Genomic DNA, 27,883 nt, shown 5'->3' with positions numbered 1-27,883 from the left:
CCAGCCTGGGTGACAGAGAGAGACTTTGACCCCCTCACCCAAAAAAAAAATAAACCCTGGACTTGGAGTCCTGAGTTTGACTGTCAGCACTCTGCTTACCATCTACTCCAGTCAAAAGCACTGATGTGTTGTGATCAGTCATGAGGTAAGTTACACATTATTCATTGATAATTATAAATTACTGTAGCTTTTTAAAATTTTCTTTTAATTTATTTGAATTCATAATACATGCATTTGGTTAAAAACAAATTAAATCTTATAAAAGAAAATATAGCATAAAGGTCATTTTCTTCCCATCCCTGACTCCAAACACCAGTCCCCCAATCTCCCTCTTGAGAGGCAACCGCTGTCATCAGCTTCTTGAAGATACTTCCAGAAATAGTCTATGCATATTCATGAATGATTTCCTTGAAGAAAATCAGAGCAGATTCAAGATATGCCTATAATAATGTTGCTTGCATACCAAATGCTTTATTTTAATAATTTTCTAAATGGAATTAAGTTTTCATTATTAAAATACTATGTGCTTATTTTAAAATTGTATAAAGTAAAAGTGAAAGCTTTCTCTTCCTATTCTTTTTTTTTTTTTTTTCTTTTTTGAGACAGAGTCTCACTCTGTCACCCAGGCTGGAGTGCAGTGGTGTGGTCTTGGCTCACTGCAACTTCTGCCACCCGGGTCAAGCATGTCTCCTGCCTCAGCCTCCTGGGTAGCTGGGACTACAGGTGCACACCACCACACCCAGCTAATTTTTGTATTTTTATAGGAGATGGGGTTTCACCATGTTGGCCAGGCTGGTCTTGAACTCCTCACCTCAAGTGATCCACCCCCTTGGCCTCCCAAAGTGCTGGGATTACAGGCATGAGCCACTGTGCCCAGCCAGGATCTAAAGTCTTAATAACCAGCACTAATAATAATGACTTCTACTTTACTCCTTAGCCAAATGGACTATTCATCTTTGCATAATAATTGTGAACATTTGCTGAGTTATTACTTTGCCTGGCTTTCTTCTGAGACATACATATATAATATAATATATATGTAATATGTCATATATATTATATATATTCGTCATACTTATTTAATCCCCGTAACAACTCTTTGAGATTGGTACTTTTATAAACCTCATTTGACTGAGGAGGCAACTAAGGCTGACACAGCTGGCAAGTGGCAGTCTTACTTCGGAACCACACCAAACTCTGTGCTATTCATTTTGAAGGTTTTTGTCATGCTACAACTAGCTGTGTAGGGCTGTTACTTAAAGAGGCAGCTGGGAGTATGCGTTGGAGAAAAGAGTGGTTCATTTCACTGGCACTAAAACATAAAAAGCAACCAATGACAAAAACCCTGAGTCTTATAGATTGCCACACTGCTGTCTTCTCTGAGACCCTTCATGGCTCCCCTCTACTAAATAAAGCCAAGATCCTCAGCCTGGTGTTCCAGAGCTTCCTTAGTTTTGTCAATAGCCCTAGAAAGGGCTTTCTCTTTTACTATGGGAACTTCTAAAACCATCTCCCCCATCATTTCATACGCATCTGGGAGGCTGTTACGGGATGAATTGTGTCCCCTAAAAAAGATACGTTGAAGTCCAAATCCCCATTCCAGAGTGTGAGCTTGTCAGGAAATAGGGTCAGTGCAGAAGTAATTAGTTAAGATGAAGTCATACTGGAGCAAAGGTGGGCTCTTAATCTAATATGACTAGTGTCCTTATATGAAGGCCACATGAAAACAGAGGCAAACAGGGAGAACGCTATGTGACTATGGAAGCAGAGATTGGAGTCATGTGGCTGTAAGTCAAGGAACATCAAAGATTGCCAGCAAACCACCAGGAGCTAGGAAGAGGCAAGGAAATTCTCCAGCAGGCTGCAGAGGGAGCCCAGCCCTGCTGACACCTTGATTTTGGATCTCTAGCCTCCAGAATTGTGAGATGATACATTTCTGTTGTTTTGAGCCATCCAGTTTGTAGTACTTTGTTTTTGTTTGTTTGTTTGTTTGTTTGTTTTCTGATTCTGAGTCTCGCTCTGTCACCCAGGCTGGAGTGCAGTGGCACGATCTCAGCTCACTGCAAGCTCCGCCTCCCAGGTTCACGCCATTCTCCTGCCTCAGCCTCCCAAGTAGCTGGGACTACAGGCGCCCGCCACCTCGCCCGGCTAGTTTTTTGTATTTTTAGTAGAGACGGGGTTTCATCGGGTTAGCCAGGATGGTCTCGATCTCCTGACCTCGTGATCCACCCGCCTCGGCCTCCCAAAGTGCTGGGATTACAGGCTTAAGCCACCGCGCCTGGCCTGTAGTACTTTGTTACAGCAGCCCTAGGAAATTAAAACAGAGCCTTGGCCAGTTAACCCCAACACTGCAGATCTGAGTCCAAGATGTACAGAAGGGCTTTCTTTCTCTTGTTCCATTTCTTTGCTCTTAGCCGGCAGTGGCATCCTTGGTTGTTTGCTTACATAACACACAGACAACACACCCGTGACATTCCCCGTCTCTTAATGCAGACAGCACACCAGTAGTCTGTTTACTTCCTGACATGCCCTGTGCAGGGCTGGTACAGGTCCCCTGCCCCCTGCCTCTTCCTGGCTCAGGGCCAGCCCAGCCCCTCTGGGGAGACAGTAGATGGAAGCCCCCTTCTGGGTTGCCTAGGCGACAGTGCCGTCTGAGTGCCCTGGAGCCAGGCAGCTGTGGCTGCAGGGAAGAGAGGGACCAAGGGAAGCTGGGGGTCAGAAAGGAGGATTGGGGGAAAGACCCAAAGAGAGTCCTTTAAAGTGGCTCTAGAACAAACACAAAAGGTAAAATTAAAACTGCAGCATCACCATAACCAGCATTATAGAGCAATATGCCAGACTTGGGATGGAGAGGAAAAGACTTCCCTCAGGGAATTCTATACGCAGCTTAGCTCTATGGGTCTCAGAGTCCAAGCCCCATTCAAACCTATGCTTTGAGGCCTTCTGGCAGCACAAGAGATTAAAAGATGACAAAACCCAGGCAACTAGGGACTGGCATTTTGCACAGTAAGGGCAAGTCTTCTATAAACTGCAATAAGATACACAGTGAATGAAGAAAGATGCTTGCAGTTTTTTGGTTCACAATTAAGTGATGTCTGCTGTGTATAGGAAAACATGCTGGGTGCTATGTAAGAAGAGTAAGGATACAGAGAGAAACACAATGCCATTCTTGCCCTTAAGAAGCCCATAGTCCTTCCTTAACCCAATCATTACTTCAAGAATGGACTTCTGCTGGGCGTGGTGGCTCACGCCTGTAATCCCAGCACTTTGAGAGGCTGGGGTGGGCAGATCACCTGAGGTCAGGAGTTCAAGACCGGCCTGGCCAACATGGTGAAACTCCATCTCTACTGAAAATACAAAAAATTAACCGGGCGTGGTGGTGCGTGCCTATAGTCCCAGCTACTCGGGAGGCTGGGGCAGGAGAATCGCTTGAACCCAGGAGGTGGAGGTGCATTGAGCCGAGATCATACCACTACACTCCAGCCTGGGCAACAGAGCAAGACACTGTCTCAAAATAAAATAAAATAAAATAAAAAAATAACCTGTAAGGCCAGGCGCAGTGGCTCACACCTGTAATCCCAGCACTTTGGGAGGCCGAGGCGGGTGGATTGCTTGAGGTCAGGAGTTTGAGACCAGCCTGGCCAAGATGGTGAAACCCCATCTCTGCTAAAAATACAACAACAACAACAACAAAATTAGCCGGGCATCGTGGCAGGTGCCTATTATCCCAGCTACTTGGGAGCTGAGGCAGGAGAATTGCTTGAACCCAGGAGGCGGAGGTTGCAGTGAGCCGAGATTACACCACTGCACTCTAGCCTGGGTGACAGAGCAAGACTCCATCTCAAAAAAATAATAATAATAAAAAACCAACAACTTATGTAATAGCAAGCTGGAATGCTCCAAGGCAATTCTTCTCAGTCCAGGGGTTAGAAAGGGCTTCAGAGAGGCATGGGACTCAATCTTAAGTCAATCAGGTCATCACATCTCCCTGGTCACAGATCATTACAAGGTAAGCATATAACCAATTTTAGCTGATAAAAAGTAGTGAGACTTTTTGTTAGGATAGCTGAGAGGGTTACATGTTCTCTCTTCTGTGCCAGGAGCTGCCATCACTGTCTTATCACCACATGGAGTCTAGCATGAAGCCAACATGGTGGTAAGCGCAGCTGAGAGACAGAAGAAGATTGGGAGCTGACACATCATTCAAGTCCCTGAATCAAGTCATGCCAGATCCACCCCAGGCTTTGGATTATAAAAGCCAATACAGCCTATGTTTCTTTTTTTTTTTTCTTTTTGACACCGAGTCTTGCTCTGTTGCCCAGGCTGTAGTGCAGTGGTGCCATCTTGGCTCATTGCAACCTCTGCCTCCTGGGTTCAAGTCAGTCTCGTGCCTCAGCCTCCCAAGTAGCTGAGATTACAGGCATATGCCACCACACCCTGATAATTTTTGTGTTTTTACTAGAAACAGGGTTTCACCATGTTGGCCAGGCTGGTCTCAAATTCCTGGCCTCAAGTGATTCGCCTGCCTCGGCCTCCCAAACTGCTGGGACTACAGGTGTGAGACACTGCACCCAGCCGAGTCTATGATTCTTGAAGTGGTTTATGTACTTCCAATTCAAAAGGTTCAAAAAAGATACGTTAGAAACCCTTTTAACCGATTAATTGTATTAACCAATGCCCTCTATTCCGTCTGTAAAATATACTAATTTACGCCCATGTGCACCGAATGCTCATAGCTGGTAAACTACTTTCTGGGACTTACTGAGTCTACCAGTTGAGAAGTTTCTCCCAAAATCTGTTTGTGTTAGTTTTATTTATTACAGAAATTATGTTACATAATTAAATATGAAGTAAACTGTGGAAACACAAGTGCAAGTGGAAAGATTGTTGCTGCTTCTATGAAAATTAAGCTAAATGTTTTTGAAAGACGATAAAGGTATTTCTTCTTTTTTTTTTTGAGATGGAGTTTCACTCTTGTTGCCCAGGCTGGAGGGCAATGGCATGATCTCGGCTCACTGGGTTCAAGTGATTCTCCTGCCTCAGCCTCCCAAGTAGCTGGGATTACAGGCATGCGCCACCACACCCGGCTAATTTTGTGTTTTTAGTAGAGACGGGTTTCTCCATGTTGGTCAGGTTGTTCTTAAACTCCTAACCTCAGGTGATCTGCCCGCCTCTGCCTCCCAAAGTACTAAGATTACAGGCGTGAGCCACTGCGCCCGGTTGATAAAGGTATTTCAAAACTGCTTTGGGGGCCAGGTGTGGTGGTTTACGCCTGTAATCCCAGCACTTTGAGAGGCTGACGGGGGAGAATCGCTTGAGGCCAGGAGTTTGAGAACAGTATGGGTAGCATAGTGAGACCCTGTCTCTACAAAAAACTTTCTTTAAAAATTGCTTTGGGATTAGGCTGGGCGCGGTGGCTCACGTCTGTAATCCTAGCACTTTGGGAGGCCGAGACGGGCGGATCATGAGGTCAGGAGATCGAGACCATCCTGGTTAACACGGTGAAACCCTGTCTCTACTAACATACAAAAAATTAGCCGGACGTGGTGGCGGACGCCTATAGTCCCGGCAACTCGGGAGGCTGAGGCAGGAGAATGGCGTGAACCCGGGAGGTGGAGCTTGCAGTGAGCCGAGATTGCACCACTGCACTCCAGCCTGGATGAAAGAGTGAGACTCTGTCTCAAGAAAAAAAAAAAAATTGCTTTGGGGTTAGATATGGATAGACACATCATTAGAAATGAAATAATAAGCCGGGCATAGTGGCTCATGCCTGCAATCCCAAGCACTTTGGGAGACCAAGGCGGGCAGATCATGAGGTCAGGAGATCGAGACCATCCTGGTTAACATGGTGAAACCCCGTCTCTACTAAAAAAAATATTAAAATTAGGCCAGACATGGTGACTCATGCCTGTAATCCCAGCACTTTGGGAGACCGAGGCAGGCAGATCACCTGAGGTCGGGAGTTCGAGACCACCCTGACCAACAAGGAGAAACCCCATCTCTACTAAAAATACAAAATTAGCCTTGTGTGGTGGCACATGCCTGTAATCCCAGCTACTAGGGAGGCTGAGGCAGAGAATCACTTGAACCTGGGAGGCGGAGGTAGAGGTGAGCTTAGATCACGCCATTGCACTCCAGCCTGGGCAACAAGAACGAAACTCCCTCTCAAAAAAAAAAAAAAAAAAAAAAAATTAGCCGGGCGTGGTGGCGGGTGCCTGTAGTCCCAGCTACTCGGGAGGCTGAGGCAGGAGAATGGCAGTGAACCCCGGAGGTGGAGCTTGCAGGGATTCGGCTGCACTCCAGCCTGGGCGACAGAGTGAGACTCTGTCTCAAAAAAAAAAAAAAAAAAGAAATGAAACAATAAAAACATGGATGGATTTTACACTCAGCTTTGGAAAAGTCTTTGAGTTCTTTCTCCCCCTCTAAAGAAACCAGTGCCGAAAATAGTAGATGATGCATATTGGGTGAGAAAGAGCATGAATTGTCTCTTAAGAAGCCTTGCAGTTTCCACCTGGGAACACTTGCTCTGGGGAAAGCCAGGCACTATGTAAGAAGTCTTATCTATTGTTGATGAAAAGAGTCAAACTCTGTAAAATATTTTGAGATTCATTCTGGGCCAAATATGAGTGACCATGGCCTGTGACAAAGCCCTCAGGAGATCCTGAGACATGATGTTTCCTGTCTCCCAAAAATGTATAAAAGCCTGAGGTGGTTAGGGCACAGCCTGGTTTTATACATTTTTGGGAGACAGGAAACATCAATGAAATACATTTAAGATGTACATTGGTTTTTTTTTGTGGGGGGGCTTCCAGGCTATAGGTAGATTTAAATATTTTCCAATTGATAATTGGTTGAGTTTATCTGAAGACCTGGGATCAATAGAAAGGAAATGTTTAGGTTAGGATTGTGGAGACCAAGTTTTATTGTGCAGAGGAAGCCCTCAGATAGCAGACTTCACAGAGAACAAGTTGTAAAATGTTTCTTATCCGATGTAAAAGGGTGCCTGGCTCTTAGTTGATTATCTCCTGGATCTGGAAATGAAGGAAGGAAAAAAACGGGAAAGGGGTTTCTCTATGGAATGTGGATTGTTCCCACAAGAGACAACTTCTCAGGGCAATGTCAAGATACGGCAAGGAATTATATTTAGGGTTAAAATATTTTGATTTCTTCCCTTATTTCTTATGTGATGTTATGCTAGAGTCAGGTTAGAAAGCAGACCACACTATATAGAGTTAAAATGAAAACCCCTCTGATGAGACTTTATGGTTTGTAGGGCATGACTCCCCAGGGCCATTAGGTAAGAATTTGGACAAAATAAAAAATCAGAGTTTAGTCTTCACTATATTGAGTCTACCACGTTGTTAGGGAGCCCAAGCCAGTCACATGGAGACAGAGAGATGCCCTACTAACCTCCAGCTGTTCCAGCCATCCTTTCGAGATGCCAGACAAGTAAGTGAAGAAGGCTTCTTGGATGTCTAGCCCAGTCAAGCTTTCAGATGAGTCCAGCCCTAGACACCATTTACTGAAACATCAGAGATCCCAAGTGAGAACCACCCAACTGAGCCTAGTCTACCCACAGAACCATGAGAAATAACAATAAATTGCTTAAAGCCTCTAAATATATTAGAGTGGTTTGTTATACAACAATGGATAGCCAGTCTTTTGCAGATGAAAGGAGAGAGTTACAAGAAAGAGGAGGTAGCTGCTATTGTCAAATACCATGAAGAGAGCATGGAGGATGAGAACTGAGAAAAGACCATTGTATTTGGCAATTGAGAAGTCAGCATTGTCTTTCAAGCATGTAGTTAATAGAATGGTAGGAGCAGAAGGCAAATTGGAAGTGTTTGTAGAGCAAGTGAATGGTGGGAAATAGATACAATGGTAGATTGGTCTTTTTTCTTTCTTTTTAAATAGTTTAACATTCACTGATGATCCTTGCTTGAATCAATTATCTCATTGGAGATTGCAAAATGGTGAGTTTTTAATTCTATCAATCCTTCTACATTTATTAGATGACATTCTTCTGTAAAGAAGAATTTCCTCTCATCAATTGGGGATGAACCTCATTTCTTCCTAAAATGACAGGTTAAATGCTTCATTCTTTCTCTTTAATTACCAATTTCCTGACAAAGGAGTTGGTGTCATAGTATTTCCAATAGTGGCAAATGAATTTTTTCCTCCTTTCTCTTTCTCTCACTCTTTGAGTATCATTATGAACTCATGTATTACATTTATTCAATGTATTACAATCAATTACAGACTCAATTAGTCTTTAAAGAAGCAATAGAGGATAGGGCTAAGGATGTGATCAGAAAATTCCTAGAATACAGTGGTTAAAGAAACACACACACATATACACATAACACACACATTTATCCTTACCAGTAATAAAAATAAGAAAACTAAAACTATATAAAAGAGAAAAAAAATGTAAAATTCCAATTCTGATACTATATATGTAACCCTCCTAAAATTCTCACACAGGTTCTATAAGGGGTATGTATAAAGATAGTTACGGCAGTGATGTTTTTGGTTGTAGACAATTTGGATGTCCCTAATGAAGAAGACCTTAGGCAAAACATGATGGGTGGAGTAATATGCAGTAGACAGAAGCAATGGGCCAGGTCTTAAAAACATGTTGCGGGGCCGGGCGCGGTGGCTCAAGCCTGTAATCCCAGCACTTTGGGAGGCCGAGACGGGCGGATCACAAGGTCAGGAGATCGAGACCCCATCCTGGCTAATAACACGGTGAAACCCCGTCTCTACTAAAAAAATACAAAAAACTAGCCGGGCGAGGTGGCGGGCGCCTGGGAGGCGGAGCTTGTAGTGAGCTGAGATCTGGCCACTGCACTCCAGCCTGGGCGACAGAGCGAGACTCCGTCTCAAAAAAAACAAAACAAAACAAAACAAAACAAAACATGTTGCAGCAAAAAAGAAAAATAAGAAAAAAAAATCTATAGGCCTAGCGCGGTGGCTCACGCCTGTAATCCCAGCACTTTGGGAAGCTGAGGTGGGTGGATCACCTGAGGTCAAGAGTTCAAAACCAGCCTGGCTAACATGATGAAACCTCGTCTCTACTAAAAATACAAAACAAAATTAGCTGGGTGTGGTGGCAGGCACCTGTAGTCCCAGCTACTCAGGAGGCTGAGGGAGGAGAATCACTTGAATCCAGGAGGTGGAGGTTGCAGTGAGCCGAGATTGCAGCACTGCATCCCAGCCTGGGCGAAAGAGCGAGACTCCGCCTCAAAAAAAAAAAAAAAAAAAAATCTATCTTACAAAGTTATTTACAGAAGACAAAAATACACACATTTAAGACACTAGTACATATTTCATCTTATTACTATTATTTTTTTGAAAAATCTCTTTGTCGGGAGGTTTTGGTTTTGGTTTTGTTTTGAAAGAGTGTCATCTCCCAGGCTGGAGTGTAATGGTGCAATCTTGGCTCACTGCAACCTCTACCCGCTGGGTTCGAGGGATTTTGGTGCCTCAGCCTCCCAGGTAGCTGGTATTACAGGCGTGCACCACCACGCCTAGCTAATTTTTGTATTTGTAGCAGAGATGGGGTTTCACCATGTTGGCCTGGCTGGTCTCAAACTCCTGACCTCAAGTGATCTGCCTGCCTTGGCCTCCCAAAGCGCTGGGGTTACAGGCGTCGGCCACCATGTCCAGCCCAATACTACATATTTTAAATAAACACAAACAAAAGGATATACATGAAACACATTGGAATAATTACCTGTGGTGAGAAAGGGGAATGAGATGAGTGAATGTGAATAAAAGAGAATAAATAAAGAAAACAAATGGCAGTGGCCTTACAAGTGAGAAATATGACCAATTCAATCCCTTATATTTAAATAAAAATAAATGATTAACCGTATTTAAATAAAAATAAATGATTAAACAAATAAATTGCTATGATCTCTCTGGAAAGTAAAACTTTTCAAAACAGTGAATTAGTAATTCCACCTTGAGGAATGTGGCCTAAGGAAATAGAAACTAATGTTTATTAATGTGATAACAGTGAGGAAAAATGGTCAGCATGTTTTCTTTCGCCCTATCTCACACCCTGCAATTTATATCCCCAAGCATTTCAGGGAAACCATATAGTTGTCTCACATGTGCTTGGGTTGTGTTTGTGAAGGAAAGTAGTCATGTGGTATTGGTGGTTAATTTCATCTCCCACCCCAGCCCCTTCCATTTGGCATTGCTATTTTCACTTCCTTTGCTGAGCATGGCTACAAATTCCATTCCATTGGGTCTACCTTATCTAGATTCCTTCAGTTGCCAAGGCTGCAGAGTATTATTCTGTAATACTCTGAAATACCATCTTGCTCCTCTTTTGGTTTTATATGCTATTAGGTCTATCATTGTCTTATCCTTTTTCATGAAATAGCCCCTTCAATCTTGTCTTTTCTTTTCTTTTCTTTTCTTTTTGAGACGGAGTCTTGCTCTGTTGCCCAGGCTGGAGTGCAGTGGCGGGATCTTGGCTCACTGCAAGCTCCACCTCTCGGGTTCACGCCATTCTCCTGCCTCAGCCTCCAGAGTAGCTAGGACCACAGGCGCCCACCACCACGCCCAGCTAATTTTTTTGTAGTTTTAGTAGAGATGGGGTTTCACCGTGTTAACCAGCATGGTCTCCATCTCCTGACCTCATGATCCGCCTGCCTTGGCCTCCAAAGTGCTGGGATTGCAGGCTTGAGCCACTGCGCCTGGCACCCCTTCAGTATTTTCTTACAATTTCTCTCCTCCACTCCCTCATTAACTCCCCAAATAAAATAATGATTTACAAGCCAGGCTGGGACAAATACAAGTAAGGAGACATTGTGCTAAGCTTGAAAGTGAAATGGGAAGTGCAAATCAGAACCACAATGAGATACCACTTGACACCCATTAGGAAGGCTATTATGAAGAAAAAGGTGGGGGTGGGGGTGGAATAACAAGTGTTGGCAAGAATGTGGATAAATTAGAACCCTTATGCATTGCTGGTGGGAATGCAAAAATGGTGCAGCCCTATAGAAAAATAGTCTGGTGCTTCCTCAAAAAGTTAAGCACAGAGTTACCATTATGATGCGGCCATTCTACTCCTAGGTATATACTCCAAAGAACCAAAAGCAGTAAGGCCAAGCTTGGTGGCTCACACCTGTAATCCTAGCACTCTGGGAGGCCGAGGTGGGCAGATCACCCTCTGAGGTCAGGAGTTTGAGACCAGCCTGACTAACATGGAGAAACCCTGTCTCTACAAAAAGTACAAAAAAATTAACCACGCGTGGTGGCGCATGCCTGTAATCCCAGTTACTCAGGAGGCTGAGGTAGGAGACTCACTTGAACCTAGTAGGCAGAGGTGGCGGTGAGCCGAGATTGCGCCATTGCACCCCAACCTTGGCAACAAGAGCAATACTCTGTCTAAAAAAAAAAAAAAAAAAAGATAAAATAAGAAGGAAGGAAATTCGAATACATACTACCACATGAATAAACCTTGTAAACATTATGCGAGTGAAATAAGCCAGAAAGACACAAAAAACCAAATATTGTATGGTTCCACTTGCATTAGGTATCTAGAATAATCAAATTTGTAGAGATGGAAAGTAGAATAGATATACCAGGGGCTGCGGGGAAGAGGAAACTGAAAGTTACTTAATGGGTATGTTTCTGTCTGGGATGGTGATGAAGATGTTCTTCTGGAAATGGATAGTGGTGATGGTTTTAGAACATTGTGAATATAGTTTTTGGTTTTTTTTTTTTTTTTTTTTGAGACAGAGTCGCGCTCTGTTGCCCAAGCTGGAGTGCAGTAGTGCAATCTCAGCTCACTGCAACCTCCACCTTCTGGGTTCAAGCAATTCAATTCTCTGCCTCAGACTCCTGAGGAGCTGGGATTACAGGCGCCCACCACCACACCCAGCTAATTCATTGTGAATATAGTTAACACCACTTGAAATTACAATTGTACACTTGAAGATGGTTAAAATAATAAATTTTACATAATATATTTTACCACAATTTTTTTCTTTTTCTTTCTTTCTTTCTTTTTTAATTATACTTTAATTTCTAGGGTGCATGTGCACAATGTGCAGGTTTGTTACATATGTACACATGTGCCACGTTGGTGTGCTGCACCCATCAACTCGTCAGCACCCATCAACTCGTCATTTATATCAGGTATAACTCCCAGTGCCATCCCTCCTCCCTCCTCCCTCCCCACAATAGGCCCCGGTGTGTGATGTTCCTTTCCCATGTCCAAGTGATCTTTCTTTTTTTTTTGAGACGGAGTTTTGCTCTTGTTGCCCAGGCTGGAGTGCAATGGCACGATCTTGGCTCACCGCAAACTCCGCCTCCCAGTTTCAAGCAATTCTCCTACCTCAGCCTCCTGAGTAGCTGGGATTACAGGCATGCGTCACCACACCCTGCTAATTTTGTATTTTTATTTATTTATTTATTTATTTTTATTTTTTTATTATTATTTTTTTTTTGAGGCAGAGTCTCTCTCTGTTGCCCAGGCTGGAGTGCAGTGACCGGATCTCAGCTCACTGTAAGCTCCGCCTCCCGGGTTCACGCCATTCTCCTGCCTCAGCCTCCCGAGTAGCTGGGACTACAGGCGCCCGCCACCTCGCCCGGCTAATTTTTTGTATTTTTTAGTAGAGACGGGGTTTCACCGTGTTAGCCAGGATGGTCTCGATCTCCTAACCTCGTGATCCGCCCGTCTCGGCCTCCCAAAGTGCTGGGATTACAGGCTTGAGCCACTGCGCCCGGCAATTTTGTATTTTTAGTAGAGACGGGGTTTCTCCATGTTGGTCAGGCTGGTCTTGAACTCCCGACCTCAGGTGATCCACCCACCTCGGCCTCCCAAAGTGTTGGGATTACGGGCGTGAGCCACCGCGCTTGGCCCACAATTTTTTCTTTTTTAATGGAAAAAAAGGAATGGGCAATCCGTCTATTGTGCCTCTCCTTTGCATATCTTTGGATCCCAATCTCAGAGGACATTAGTAATTGTACAGTGGTGACTCTAGCCCAATTGCGTCAGCCCTTCTGCTTTATGTGGAGAGTCACAGAAATAATCTGATTTAACCAGGGTCATAGTTTTCTGCTCTTCATAGTTCTCTGTATTACTTGTTAATATTTTCAGGAATGGCACCACCGTCACCCAGTTGTTCAAGCCAAAAATCTTTGTTATCCTTGAATCAATCTCATCTTCCTCAAGCCTTGTTGATTCTACCACCTTAACATCTCTCTGTTACTGCTATCTCTGCTTTAGTTCAGGTCACTTTCATCTCATGCCTAAAGCTTTTTAGCCAGTTTTCTTCTCTTTTTGTTCTTCTCTATCTTAGGCTGTTTTCTGATGCTTGTTTATATATAACACAATAACTGAAACTAGGCAATATATAAAGAAAAGGAATGTATTTCTTACAGTTGCAAAGTCTGAGAAGTCTGAGGTTGAGAGGCTACATCTGGTGAGGGTTTTCTTGCTGCCAGGGACTCTGCACAGTCCTGAGGTGGCACATGGCATCACATGGTGAAAGAGCTTAACATCCTTGCTCAGGTCTCTCTTCTTATAAAGGCCAGTCCCATTCCCATGCTAGCCCATTAATCCATGTATGGATCAGTACATTCATGAGGGCTCCGCCAATCACCTCTGAAACGCTCCATCTCTCAATACTACCACATTGGGGATTAATTTTTTTATTTTTATTTATTTCTTTATTTTTTTTTTGAGACAGAGTCTCGCCCTGTTGGCCAGGCTGGAGTGCAGTGGCATGATCTCGGCTCACTGCAACCTCTGTCTCCCAGGCTCAAGCAATTCTCCTGCCTCAGCCTCCCAAGTAGCTGGGATCACAGGGGTGTGCCACCACGCCCAGCTAATTTTTGTATTTTTAGTAGAGACGGGGTTTCACCATGTTGGCCAGGCTGGTCTCGAACTCCTGACCTCAGGTAATCCACCCGCCTCAGCCTCCCAAAGTGCTGGGATTACAGGCGTGAGCCACTGTGCCGGCCTAGGGATTAGATTTCAACATGAATTTTGCAAGGGACAAATATTCAAACCATAGCACCCTCCAATCCATTTTCTTTTCTTTTTTTTTTTTTTTTTTTTGAGACAGAGTCTGGCTCTGTCGCCCAGGCTGGAGTGCAGTGGCCGGATCTCGGCTCACTGCAAGCTCCGCCTCCCGGGTTCACACCATTCTCCTGCCTCAGCCTCCCCGCCACCTTGCCCGGCTAGTTTTTTGTATTTTTTTAGTAGAGACGGGGTTTCACCGGGTTAGCCAGGATGGTCTCGATCTCCTGACCTCGTGATCCGCCCATCTCGGCCTCCCAAAGTGCTGGGATTACAGGCTTGAGCCACCGCGCCCGGCCAGCCTCCAATCCATTTTCTACACAGCAGCCAGAGTCTTTCCAAAATACAATCTAATCACATCATTTCCTCATTAGGTCCTCAATGGCTCACTTTTGTTATTCAGGTTAAATTCAAATGCCTCAATGTGGCGTTCAAGACTCTTCATGACCTAGTCCTGTCTTAACTAAATTCCAGTCTGCTCTTTTCTTACCACTCATCACCAGGGCTGTGCTCCAGTCCTGTTAAACCTGTCGTTTCCCAAACCCCAATGCTCATCTCTCTTCCTGATCATCATTGGGGGACGGAAAGTTAAGAGATAAAGATCGCAACCAACATGAATGTGATCCATTCTTTATTTTGTTTCCCTAAACTGGCAAGGTGAGGTGGCCCAAGCTTTGCCTGGCCCTCTCGCTATATTTCTTCCTGTTTCTTCCTGGCTTCAAGGCATCCTTGGATGGGCTCCTTTGGTTACTGGATTAAACTGCTCATCTGTCCGTTTTCTTCTAGGGCTGATTGTCAAGGCATTTGCTCAAATTGGGGTTGTAAGAGCTGAAACTGGGGTTTGGGCTTTGGCACAGAAATAGATCCAATGTTGCTCAAGGCTGCTGAGACCTATCAAAGGAAAGAAGGTGCCTCCATACAGTAGTTGACAGGTTTCTACAGTGGGCATTGGGACCCAAGCTCCAGCTAGTAATATATTACCTGTTTCCTCTGTGACCAAAAAGTCAAGGATGGGATTCAGAAAATCTTAGGTTCCCCGGCCAAATACAATCTTAATGTTTCCCAGTTCACTTTCCCCCAACCTGCCCCACTTGGTGAACTCCTGCTCACCTGTAAGTTTTTAACTTCTAAAAATATCTCACTGTCCTCCAATGAGACTGTAAACTCTTTGAAGGCCTCGACTATGTATTTTTTACTCTTGTATTCCCAGTGCCTAGCATTGCTGATGACAGAAAGACCAGCATGAATGAAAGATCAGGCACCTATTAAGTGTCAGCATGGAATTTGAAATGTCTGTTGTCAGAGATTCAAAGAGAGCTCTTTCTCTCTCTGCTCAGTGGAGAATGGCTGAGGATAAGGCTTTATTGAAATAATCTACTCAGCAGTTTAGCTGCACCCCTGGCCCACCCACGTGCCTGCACTTTAGAGGTACCCCTAACACATGGTTGAGTTTATTTTGCTCCTCTACGGCTCTGATAAAAGAGCCAGAGAAACATGAGGAGGAAATGGTTTCAGTGACCAACATCACATCCAAGTGGAGGAGGGCCCAAAGGGGGTCACCAACTCGCAGAATTCTTCTCCTCATAGAAAAGCCGTCCGGACAGGTCAAAAGCCTTTCCTTACCTCACACCCTCCCCCTCTTTTGAGACTAGGCCCAGCTGGGTTGGATGTTTTTATCTAAGTCTTCTAACAACAAAGGCATGTAAAGTGAGAAAGAGAAAGTCAGAGAAAGGGGCGAGGGGCCAGGGCTGAGCCTGGCTGGCTTCTGCTCAGCAATTAAGATGGTCTCGGGGACTCAGGGACGGCAGCTTGTCTCCATCTCTTTCGATTCTGCCTCTGCTGTTCTCTCTGGGTCCGCGGGGACTAATTTATCACTGAAACACAGCCTAAGAACAGAAGGGAGAGTTTCTTTCCTAAGTGTCCGAAAGGGAAAAACTTTGAGGAAACAGCCAAGAGAGGGAGAGGAGGGGAGAGGAGGCTGCGGCTACAGTGCGGGGAAGCGGAGGAGGGAGTCTGGCGGGCGGGCTGCGAGCAGCAGCTATCTGGGCCGAGTTCCGGCCCCCTCGCGGGCGCGAACCCCTGCGCAGCGGAGCCCAAGCGCAGCCCCAGCTTGAGTCGCGCGAGGCCTGGCCCCAGAGGCCCGCGGCCGCGCCCCAGGGGCGGGCCGGGGGCGGGGCAACCCCTGGAGCCGGGCTCTCCAGGCTGGTGGCCCGCGCTCTGCCTCCCCGCCTCAGGGAGCGGCGGAGATTGAGGATACCCCTCGGCGGCGCCCGCCCGCCCCCGGAGCCGCGGCTGAGGAGCCCCGCGCCCATTGGCGGCGGCGGCTCGGCGTCCCCGCCCCCTCCACGTCCCCGCCCCCTCCGCCGCCGCCGCCGCTTCCCGGCTCCGCCTCCTCCCCTTCGGGAGCCGCCTCCGTCGCCGCCACCGCTGCTGCCGGCCGGGGCCCAGCCAGCGCCCGCCGCGCCGGAGTCGAGTCGCAGCCGGAGCCGCTGCTCGCGGCCCCGCCATGAGCGGAAGCGCCGCCGCCGCGGTCGCTGCCGCCGCCGCCTCAGCAGCCGCCGCCGCCGCGCACTTTCAACCTCAGTCGTCGTCTCCCAGGCCGGGCCCCGCGGAGCTCGGGCCCCCGCGCCGCCCGCGCCCCCCACCGCCGCCGCCCCGGCCGGAGCCCGCCGCCACGGACCGCCTCAGCCCTCCGGGCCACGGGCCTCTCCGGGCGGGCGCCCAGAGTGGAGGCGCCTGCGGCCGAGCGCCGGGAGCAGGTACGGGGTCCCGGAGCGGGCCAGGCGGGGAGGGGCGTGGGTCGGTCCCGCGGGTGGGGGCCGGAGGCGTGTGGTCCAGCCGCCCGGCCCCGCCGACGGGGAGGAGCGTTGTCCGGGTCAGCTTTGTCCGGCCCCGGAGCCCCTGCGAGCCCTGCGCCTCAGCCGCGCCGAACGTCTCACAAAGCGTTTTCCCACCCGGTGGGTAGCCTCCTCCCCAGGGTGTGCAGGGCAAGACCTCTCTAGGTCTCTGCTCGGCGGAGGAGGAAACCGAGGCTTAGAGGGGGAAGTGACTTGCCCAAGGTCACATAGCCGGTGAGAGCCGTGTCTTGGCTGGGACCCAGGGCCACCCTGGGCCGGCGCGGGCCCCGAGCAGAGGGGGCTGGGAGGAGGCCGATCTCCCGGCCCCCGGGAGCCGAGGGAGATTGATCTGGGGGGAGGGGGTCAGGCCCTGGAGCCTGGCACACCCACCCAGCCCTTTTTGGGCTGGCTTGGGAGTAACGATCTCTTGCAGGGTGGGACAGAAGAGCAGGGGGCCGACTTGGGAGCTTGGTGGTGCCCTGGGGAGCCGCAGCGGGAGAGACTTATGTGCGGGGAATGCTCTCGGGGAGAGGGCTTTCTTGAGTGAGTGGGGCAGAGCTTCGGAAACTTCTTATCGTGGGGACCGTTTGATGTCTGCCAGGCCACCTTCCCCACCACTGCACGGACGAAACCAATTCAGCTGGATTCACTGGGAGGGAGGCCTGCCCGCTTTTGTGGAGGCGCCCGTAAGGTGTCTTTTTTCAGTAAATGGCCCGAATTTCGTTCATGTCGAAACCAGAAATGCATACATGGCCCTGGTAAAGACATTTACGGCACAGAAGGCCATGTGAGTTTTTTCCAGGTGGTTTGGACCTACCACACTTGGAGAACTCCCCGAGAAAGAACAGCTATCCCAGGCGTGAAGGGAGAAGGTAGCTGGGAGGATTCGGACCGAGTCACCCGCCTGCCTGGCATGTAATACATGGGATTTCCGTTTTTATTTGGGGTGGATGATGAGGTGGGTTGTTTTGACTGCGGATGTCTGTTGGAAAGGGAAGGGGAAAGGACTTGCAGTTCTAGAAGCAAGGGAGAGAGCAGCGTGTTACAGGCAGAGAAGAGGGTCCCATGGAGCTAGAAAATAGAATGGGGAAAAAGGAGAGGGTATTCAGTCATTGTGGGGGAAGGGAGATGAAAGGGTTGCTGAAGGGCGGGGGACAGTGTCTAGGCTGGAGAAAAAGGTTGGGATGTTTCAAAGAAGGTGCCAAACGTGATGAGTTTGAAAGGAGCCTGTTGGAGGTGGATGGTAGCTTACAAGGTTGAGTATGAATTGGTCTGCAGTCACTTCTTTTCTTTGAGTAAGGACAGCTATACTTTTATAGAAACGTTCTAGCTTGAGCACCCTCCTCCTTCCCCCTCATGCTCACTCCTGTTCTAAGGATGCAGACCCCCAGTGCCTGGAGTATTGTCTTGGAAGTAAGGCTTGACAAAAGAGGGAAGGGAAAGACTAATTAGCAAATGCATTAATTAAGGCCCTTTGTCCAAGATGATTCCTTGTTTAAGTCAGCTGTTTTCTTGCTGCCCTCTTGCACCTTAGCTTTCCTGCTGTGGTGGCTGTTGGCAGGGTGCTTTGGGAAGGACTGCCCCAATTCAGACAAGATGGTTTAGATTTTCCTAAAAAACTCTAAGTAACACGTATTTGACAAATATATACTTAAAAGCAAGAAAATGTACTTGAAATGCAAATTGAAACAACAGTGAGATGCCATTTGACACCGATCAGGTTGGCAAAAATGTAATGCTGTGATAAACCGAGTATTATTAAGGTTGTGGATAAATAAACTTTTATATACTGTAGTGGAAATGTAAATGGATCTAACCACCTTAGAGAGTAGTGATATTTAGTGTTTAGTGTGAAGGTGGGCAGACATATTCAGTTACCTAAAATGTCCATTTCTGGGTATATATCCTAAGAGATCCTTGCACACTTGTCCAAGAAAATAAGTATGAAAAAAATACAAGAATGCTCATTCCAGCTTAAATATCCACCAACAGAATAATACATACATTTTTATTTATTTATTTATTTATTTATTTATTTATTTATTTATTGAGACGGAGTCTCCCACTGTCACCCAGGCTGGAGTGCAGTGGCGCGATCTCGGCTCACTGCAAGCTCCACCTCCTGGGCTCACACCATTCTCCTGCCTCAGCCTCCCAAGTAGCTGGGACTACAGGTGCCTGCCACCATGCCCGGCTAATTTTTTTTTCCGTAATTTTAGTAGAGACGGGGTTTCACTGTTTTACCCAGGATGGTCTCGATTTCCTGACCTCGTGATCCACCCTCCTGAAGTGTTGGGATTACAGGCGTGAGCCACCGCGCCCGGCCAATACATTTTTAGATAGACCTATACAATTGAATATTACAGCACTGTGAAAAATAAACTGGCCACATGCATTAAAATAGGTGAATCTCAAAAACATAATATGGAGCGGGGAAGCAAGTCAGAAGAATTCTTACAGAATCTTTTCACTTGTGTAAAATCTGAAAACATGCAAAATAATATTGTTTGTGGCTATGCCCGTATGTGGTGATAGTATTAAAATACGCATATTAAGAGTAATGATTGTCTTTGGGAAGAGAAGATGAGGAATGCGATTACACAAGGGTACACAAAAGGGCTTTATTTATACCTTTAATGTTCTATTACTTTAAAAAAAAATCTGAATCAGGTAATTGTAAATTAAGATTTTATAATGTTGGGTGTAGGGTACAGAGATATTTAGTATATTCTAAATATTTTTCAGATGTTTGAAATATTTCCACACAAAAAATGTTGTTTATAGAACACTGTTTTTGTCTCTATATAATAATGGACCTCTCCCTACAGGCTCCAGCCCAGCGCAGCCTGTTATACATGCAGGCTGGTGATCCTTTTTCGCCCCTTTCTGACCTGCTAAACCTAGTTTTGCAATGGATGACTTTTATTTTGGAACTGCCGATAGTTGTGGTAGATTTCTCATTATTTCTAAACTTTCTAGTGAACCTGCGTCAGCAGTTTGAGCTTTGTCAAAATAGATGTGCTCCAGGACATTCTGATGTATCAAGTGTAGGGAGGGACCCAGACATCTGATTCTGAGAAAACTCCCCAATAGATTCTGATGTCCACTAAAGTTTGAGAACCACTGTCTTAGCTTTGCCCCAGCTTAGCCCTCATCTTTTCCTTAGGCTGCCCCTCTGTTCCCACTCCTGGATGACTGGGATGGAATTTTGACCCATGTGATACTTTACCTCTTTTATGGAGCGTAAAAGAATGATAGGGTTCGGCCGGGCGCGGTGGCTCAAGCCTGTAATCCCAGCACTTTGGGAGGCTGAGTCGGGCGGATCACGAGGTCAGGAGATCGAGACCATCCTGGCTAACCCAGTGAAACCCCGTCTCTACTAAAAAATACAAAAAACTAGCTGGGCGAGGTGGCAGGCGCCTGTAGTCCCAACTACTCAGGAGGCTGAGGCAGGAGAATGGCGTGAACCCGGGAGGCGGAGCTTGCAATGAGCTGAGATCCGGCCACTGCACTCCAGCCCGGTCGACAGAGCAAGACTCTGTCTCAAAAAAAAAAAAAAAAAAAAAAAGAATGATAGGGTTGGATGCCATAGCCCTCTTAATCTAGGTTGTCCATTCCTCTGATTTTCATTGTAGTTAGCTAAGGGGCCCACTACCTACCAGGGTTATTTATCAGATTTTACAGATTTTAAGTACATGTGTCAACTGTATGTGGTTTTAAAGTTAGGATAAGGGCAAAAAGGGTCTAGCAGAGAAGGAAAATTTGGAGAAAGTAAAACCCCCAAAGGTAAACATGTGATCATGTCTTTTTTAAGATAAAGATGATCATCCCTCTGCAGATGCTAGTGATTATTTTAGCTTATGACCAACATTTGAGGTTCAGCCGTCTGAACCTATGGTCAAAGATTAAGGTTTCCTAAACAGCGATCATCCCTCAAGACGGAAGAGTGTCCTTTCTCCCAAATGTGCTAGTTTTCCTTCTCTGCTAGACCTTTTTTCCTGTAGTCCTGATGTGTTTATGAATGAATTTGTATTAACAAATCTGAGGCTTTCTGATGGTGAAATTTGTGAAGTGCCTGTTTGTCTTTATTAAGGTTCCTGTTTCTGGAAACCCACTTTGGAGGTGCAGCATTGCCCAGGTATGCTTTTCTTTTACTTTTTCATTTTTTTTCTTTTTGACACAGAGTTTTGCTCTTGTTGCCCAGGCTGGAGAGCAATGGCGTGATCTCGGCTCACTGCAACCTCCACCTCCCAGGTTCAAATGATTCTCCTGCCTCAGCCTCCTGAGTAGCTGGGATTACAGGCATCTGCCACCATGCCCGGATAATTTTTGTATTTTTAGTAGAGGCAGGGTTTCACCATGTTGGCCAGAATGGTCTCAAACTCCTGACCTCCGTGATCAGCCTGCCTCGGCCTCCCAAAGCGAATCACACGCATGAGCCACCATGCCTGGCCGGTACGCTTCTTAACAGTGCTGCGGTGTAGGACCATAGAGATTGTACCCAGCAAAAAGATACCTGTTTCGGATGGCAAGTGAGGGTGGAAATCTATTCTGTACTCCAGTTACCAAGATGAGTAGCCTCAGAGAAGGGGCACCTTTTCTAATCCACACAAAGGTGATCTGTGATCTAGCACTGCTCTGCAGCTTTGGAACTGTTTAGTCCAGCTGTAACTAACAGTTTCATCCATATGCATTGTGGGCTTTACCATGAGGTCTGGGTTGGTACTCGCCCTAGGGGCTCCAAGAGTTCTCCATGTGAACTTTTCATGGGAAGGGGCTTTTTATCACCATGCTTAGCTGAACCAAAGAGCATAGCTTCAAATGGTAAACTTTGTTGTGAGGCTGGAGAAATACATACAGAATAAGTTATTTAGAAAATACCATTGTTGGCCGGGCGCAGTGGCTCATGCCTATAATCCCAGCACTTTGGGAGGCCGAGGTGGGTGGATCACCTGAGGTCAGGAGTTCAAGACCATCCTGGCCAACATAGTGAAACCCTGTCTCTACTAACAATAGAAAAATTAATTGGGCATGATGGCGCATGCCTGTAATCCCAGCTACTTTGGAGGCTGAGGCAGGAGAATTGCTTGAACCCGGAAGGTGGAGGTTGCAGTGAGCTGAGATCATACCACTGCACTCCAGCCTGGGCAACAGAGTGAGACTCTGTCTCAAAAAAAAGACAAAAGTGTCTGGTAAATGGAGGAGAGAAAGTGTAGTAGCTATGTGCCACATTTGCTCTTGTCTTCTTACAGTGCTCACTTGGAGGGGTAAATGCAGTTATTTTTCTCTTCCTATTTCCCCCTGCACTAGCATTCCTGAAGACCTGAGGCTTTTTAGCGAATTTTGAAAATATTTACCCATTTGTATTTTCCATTAAGTGGTTGTTTACGCTTCCTGCTGTTTCGTTTTTTTCTTGGAGAGAGAGGAGTGGGGAGTGCAAACCAAGGACAAGACTGGACTTCCTACTGCTTTTGGAAATAATGGCAGAGTGTTTTTCAGAACAGTTGTCATGGACGAATGCTGTTCTGGGGGCTCTAGGGAAAGGTACATTTGAAGTGGTTTCTGTTGTCTTTTTTATTATTTTTAAACATGATTGAGGGTGGTGGATAGGAAGTTTCCATTTGCTTTTGCTGCTGTCTTGGAGGAACTTTTTAAAAGAAATTATATGTTAAAAAACTAAAGATGTTTAACAAAAGTGGTCTTATGCCCACAGAAAGAAAATAAATGCTTCTTACCTGCAGGCCTTACCCAGAGTGGTTTCAGTTTTTTTCCTGTTCTACTTAGATGGATATTAGCGCTGTTCTTGGGACTGCTTAGAACAGTTAACTGCAGTGATGTTGGACAGGTGGAAGAGTAGAATGATGAGAGTATATTAGGGTTTATCAATAGTTAAGTCATGCTTTTGAAAGCTATTACTGGCCGGGTGCGTTGGCTCACGCCTGTAATCCCAGCACTTTTGGAGGTCGAGGAGGGTGGATCACCTGAGGTCAGGAGTTTGAGACCAGCTTGGCCAACATGGTGAAACCCCGCCTCTACTAAAAATACAAAAATCAGCTGGCAGCACACACCTGTAATCCCAGCTACTCGGGAGGCTGAAGTCGGGAGGCGGAGGTTGCAGTGAGCTGAGATTGTGCCATTGCTCTCCAGCCTGGAGAGCAAGACTGCGTCTCAAAAAAAAAAAAAAAAAAAAAAAAAAAAAAAAAAAAAAAAAAGGCCGGGCGCGGTGGCTCAAGCCTGTAATCCCAGCACTTTGGGAGGCCGAGACGGGCGGATCACGAGGTCAGGAGATCGAGACCATCCTGGCTAACCCGGTGAAACCCCGTCTCTACTAAAAAATACAAAAAAAAAAATAGCCGGGCAAGGTGGCGGGCGCCTGTAGTCCCAGCTACTCGGGAGGCTGAGGCAGGAGAATGGCGTAAACCCGGAGGCGGAGCTTGCAGTGAGCTGAGATCCGGCCACTGCACTCCAGCCTGGGCGACAGAGTGAGACTCCATCTCAAAAAAAAAAAAAAAAAAAAAAAAAAAAGCTATCAGTGCATTTTCTACTTTTGTGGTAAAATATGTATAGAAATAAGGGAGTGAGAGATTGTGAGTTTTGGTGTATATACTGATCCTTTGACTTTGTTGAGAAATGTAGGGAAGTAGTAGTAAGAGGAACAACTATATACATGGAAGGGGCTGGGCGCCGTGGCTCACGCCTGTAATCCCAGCACTTTGGGAAGCCGAGGCGGGTGGATAACTTGAGCTCCAGTTTGAGACCAGCCTGGGCAACATGGTGAAACCCTGTCTCTACTAAAAATACAAAAATTAGCTGGACGTGGTGGCGCGTGCCTGTAATTTCAGCTACTTGGGAGGCTGAGGCAGGAGAATTGCTTGAGCCTGGGAGGCGGAGGTTGCAGTGAGCTGAGATGGTGCCACTGCCCTCTCCAGTCTGGGGAACAGAGTGAGACGCTATCTCAGGAAAAAAAAAAAAAAGAGAGAGAGAAAACTGTATACATGGAAAGAAGAATAGCAAGCAGTTAGGTAGTAGGACAATTTGTAGTGCTTTTGGGATGTTCTTGGAGTTGAAATGTTGCCTGTCCATTCTGCTTCTGCACCTTGGATTTTAGTGGCTGCAGATGCTGCATGCTGACCTTCTGTTGAAATTTGTTTTAGAGAACTAAAAAGTGAGCAGTTCCTCAAACTAAACAGAAGTAGAGTAGGCTGAAAGTAAAACAGGTGTTTATTTAATAATTACATTTATGGGGCTGGGCGCGGTGGCTCACGCCTGTAATCCCAGCACTTTGGGAGGTCGAGGCAGTTGGATCACTTGATCTCAAGAATTTGAGACCCGCCTGGGCAACATGGTGAAACAACATGGTGAAACCCTGTCTCTACTAAAAATACAAAAATACCTGGGCGTGGTAGTGTGCACCTGCAGTCCCAGCTACTCAGGAGACTGAGGCGGGAGAATCGCTTGAACCTGGGAGGCATAGGTTGCAGTGAGCTGATATCGCTCTACTGCACTCCAGCCTGGGCGACAGAGCAAGACTCCATCTCAAAAAAAAAAAAAAAAAAAAATCACATTTACAGATAGAGAAGAGTTGGGACTCATACTTAAAGAGATGGGGTCTTGCTATGTTGCCCAGGGTGTTCTTGAACTCCTGAGCTCAAGTAATCCTCCTGCCTCAACCTCCCTAAGTGCTAGGACTACTACAGGAATGAGCCACTGTGCCTGGCTGGGACTCATAATTAATAAAAATATTTTTCATTTGGCTTTTATGCTATCTTGTTAAAACTTTTATAGATTTGTCTTCCTATGTAGATTTTTATTGCCACCTCAATACATATTTGAGCATCTACCGAGTGCCAGTCATGCCAATACCAGCCACTGGTTAATTAGGGTGATAGCCTTCGTTGTCAAAACTTCCTCACTTAAGGTCTTGCGAACTGCCTAAAGGGGTGCAATTCAAGACAGTTATTGCTTGCTTTTCTCCCAAATTTCTTGCTTCCTTCTGCTCCCTAGTCTGGGCATGGTGATTGTGCCCATCTGCCAGGATAGGCCCTGCTTCTCTCTTCACCCCTATATGTAAGGAGATGCAGAGGCTCAACAGAACCCTGGCTGGTCACTACAAGTAAATTCCCACAAACAATATTGAACTAGAACTGAGGGCCACCATAGTGGCTCCAGTTCCTCTTCCTCTGTTGCTACCACCCACTCTTTTCTGTGGAGCCTGGAGGGCACCCTCCCTCCACCATTATACAAAGAAGCTTTGTGCTCTGAGGATGTTCTAAAGGCGGGATCACTGTAATTATAATTCCCTAGGCACAACCAAGTAGTGGGGGCAGGCAGGGTAAAGATGGTATCCAAGTACTTGTTGGTAGGGAGAAGTCAGGCAGGGATTAAAAATCATCTGGAGACAGTACCAAAAGTGGATAATAGAGTGTTGTTGTTAGTGACAGGAATGTGTTTAAGTGAATACATTTCAGAGTTTTAAATTATAATACTTGCAGCTTTAAAAAAGGACAAGACTGAGCTTGGAATTTTTTTTTTTAAGTCTGAAATTATAACTTAAAAGTACTTTGGAGGAAGATATATAGAAATCTGGGTCTACTTTGCTTTATGTTTGTGTTAGCAGAATAATTGATTGCCCACAAAAACCAAATACATAACTTGCTTACTCTCCCAGGGATGCGCCCACTAATCTTTTTTTTTTTTTTGAGACAGAATTTTGATCTTGTTGCCCAGGTTGGAGTGCAATGGTGCCATCTCGGCACCCCGCAACCTCCGCCTTCCAGGCTTTCAAGCCATTCTGCCTTAGCCTCCCGAGTAGCTGGAATTATAGGCATGCGCCACCACGCCCAGCTAATTTTATATTTTTAGTAGAGACGGGGTTTCTCCATGTTGGTCAGGCTGGTCTTGAACTCCCGACCTCAGGTGATCTGCCCTCCTCAGCCTCCCAAAGTGCTGAGATTACAGGTGTGAGCCACCATGCCTGGCCAATTTTTTTTTTTTTTTTTTTAATTAAGCACTTACATTTTTGGGAAGCGATTTCTCCCTATTGCCACCAGAAAAAAATCAGTTTATCTGGGGATGTATGCTTAATAAACTCTCTCTCTCTCTTTTTTTTTTTTTTTTTGAGATGGAGTCTTGCTCTGTCACCCAGGTTGGGGTGCAGTGCTGCAATCTTGGCTCACTGCAATCTCTGCCTCCTGGGTTCAAGCGATTCTCCTGTATCAGCCTCCTGAGTAGCTGGGATTACAGGTGCGCACCACCACTCCCAGCTAATTTTTCTATTTTTGTAGAGACAGGGTTTCATCCTTTTGGCCAGGCTGGTCTCAAACTCCTGACCCAGGTGATCCACCCACCTTTGCCTCCCAAAGTGCTGGGATTATAGGCGTGAGCCACCGCGCCTGGCTGATGTGCTTAATAAATTCTTTTTTTTCTTTTTTCTGAGACGAAGTTTTGCTCTTGTCACCCAGGCTGGAGTGCAGTAGTGTGATCTCAGCTCATGGCAACCTCCTTCTCACTGGGCCTGGCCAATAAACTTTTTTTTTTGGGACGAAGTCTCACTCTGTTGCCCCAGGCTGGAGTGCAGTGGCGCGATGTCGGCTCACTGCAACCTCCGCCTCCTGAGTTCAAGCGATTCTCCTGCCTCAGCTTTCCCAGTAGCTGGGACTACAGGCCTGCGCCACCATGCCCGGCTAATTTTTGTACTTTTTTTAAAAGTAGAGACGGGGTTTCACCATATTGGCCAGGCTGGTCTGGAACTCCTGACCTCGTGATCCACCCGCCTTGGCCTCCCAAAGTGCTGGGATTACAGGCGTGAGCCACCATGCCCGGTAATAAACACTTACATCAACCATTCTATGTCATGGTGTGCTTCTAAGAAGTCTTGTTGGCAATCTTTTACTGAAAACTTTTTTTTTTTGAGACAGAGTCTTGCTCTGTAGCCCGGGCTGGACTGCAGTGGCCGGATCTCAGCTCACTGCAAGCTCCGCCTCCCGGGTTCACGTCATTCTCCTGCCTCAGCCTCCGGAGTAGCTGGGACTACAGGCGCCCGCCACCAAGCCCGGCTAGTTTTTTGTATTTTTAGTAGAGACGGGGTTTCACCGTGTTAGCCAGGATGGTCTCCATCTCCTGACCTCGTGATCCGCCCGTCTCGGCCTCCCAAAGTGCTGGGATTACAGGCTTGAGCCACCGCGCCCGGCTTTTTTTTGTTTTTGAGACGGAGTCTCGCTCTGTCGCCCAGGCTGGAGTACAGCGGCGGGATCTCAGCTCACTGCAAGCTCCTTCTCCCGGGTTTACGCCATTCTCCTGCCTCAGCCTCCCGAGGAGCTGGGACTACAGGCGCCCGTCACCTCGCCCAGCTAGTTTTTTTTTTTTTTTTTTTTTTGAGACGGAGTCTTGCTCTGTGCCCCAGGCTGGAGTGCAGTGGCGCGATCTCGGCTCACTGCAAGCTCCGCCTCCCGGGTTTACGCCATTCTCCTGCCTCAGCCTCCGGAGTAGCTGGGACTACAGGCGCCTGCCACCACGCCCGGCTAATTTTCTTGTATTTTTAGTAGAGACGGGGTTTCACTGTGTTAGCCAGGATGGTCTCGATCTCCTGACCTCGTGATCCGCCCGTCTCAGCCTCCCAAAGTGCTGGGATTACAGGCTTGAGCCACCGCGCCCGGCCTAGTTTTTTGTATATTTTTAGTAGAGACGGGGTTTAACCGTGTTAGCCAGGATGGTCTCAATCTCCTGACCTCGTGATCCGCCTGTCTCGGCCTCCCAAAGTGCTGGGATTACAGGCTTGAGCCACCACGCCTGGCCTAAAACTTTTTTCTTAATATGTTAATTATTACTGTATTACTTGTTACTGGTATCTCAAACTGCTGTTTTCTGTTTGTTTTTTGAGACAAGGTCTTGCTTTATTGCCCACTCAGCAGTGCAGTGGCAGTGGTAATCATAGCTCACTGCAGCTTCTATCTCCCAGGCTTAAGCAGTCCTTTCACCTCAGCCTTCTGAGTAGCTAGGACTA

General features: G+C 46.6%; 1 protein-coding gene across 6 annotated transcripts in view; it reads left to right on the top strand.

Moving 5' to 3' along the window:
• Nucleotides 1-16,491: 16,491 nt before the first annotated feature.
• The window catches only part of RNF38 (ring finger protein 38), a 143,670-nt gene continuing 132,278 nt past the window's right edge, over nt 16,492-27,883 (top strand). For 2 of the 6 annotated variants that reach the window (XM_037998253.2, XM_007968727.3), the window contains exon 1: nt 16,492-16,803. In XM_037998253.2, the coding sequence (XP_037854181.1) occupies nt 16,551-16,803 (253 nt within the window). In that variant the 5' untranslated portion in view covers nt 16,492-16,550. Of the gene's footprint in view, nt 16,804-16,927; nt 17,002-20,982; nt 21,020-27,883 lie in introns of those variants that run through there. The other 4 variants (XM_037998258.2, XM_007968741.3, XM_073021775.1 and 1 more) reach the window with 4 other exon arrangements.

The sequence above is a fragment of the Chlorocebus sabaeus genome, chromosome 12 (genome assembly GCF_047675955.1).
Source record: "Chlorocebus sabaeus isolate Y175 chromosome 12, mChlSab1.0.hap1, whole genome shotgun sequence".
Classification (NCBI taxonomy): Eukaryota; Metazoa; Chordata; class Mammalia; order Primates; family Cercopithecidae; genus Chlorocebus; species Chlorocebus sabaeus.
This window is presented reverse-complemented; position numbering and strand designations above follow the sequence as displayed.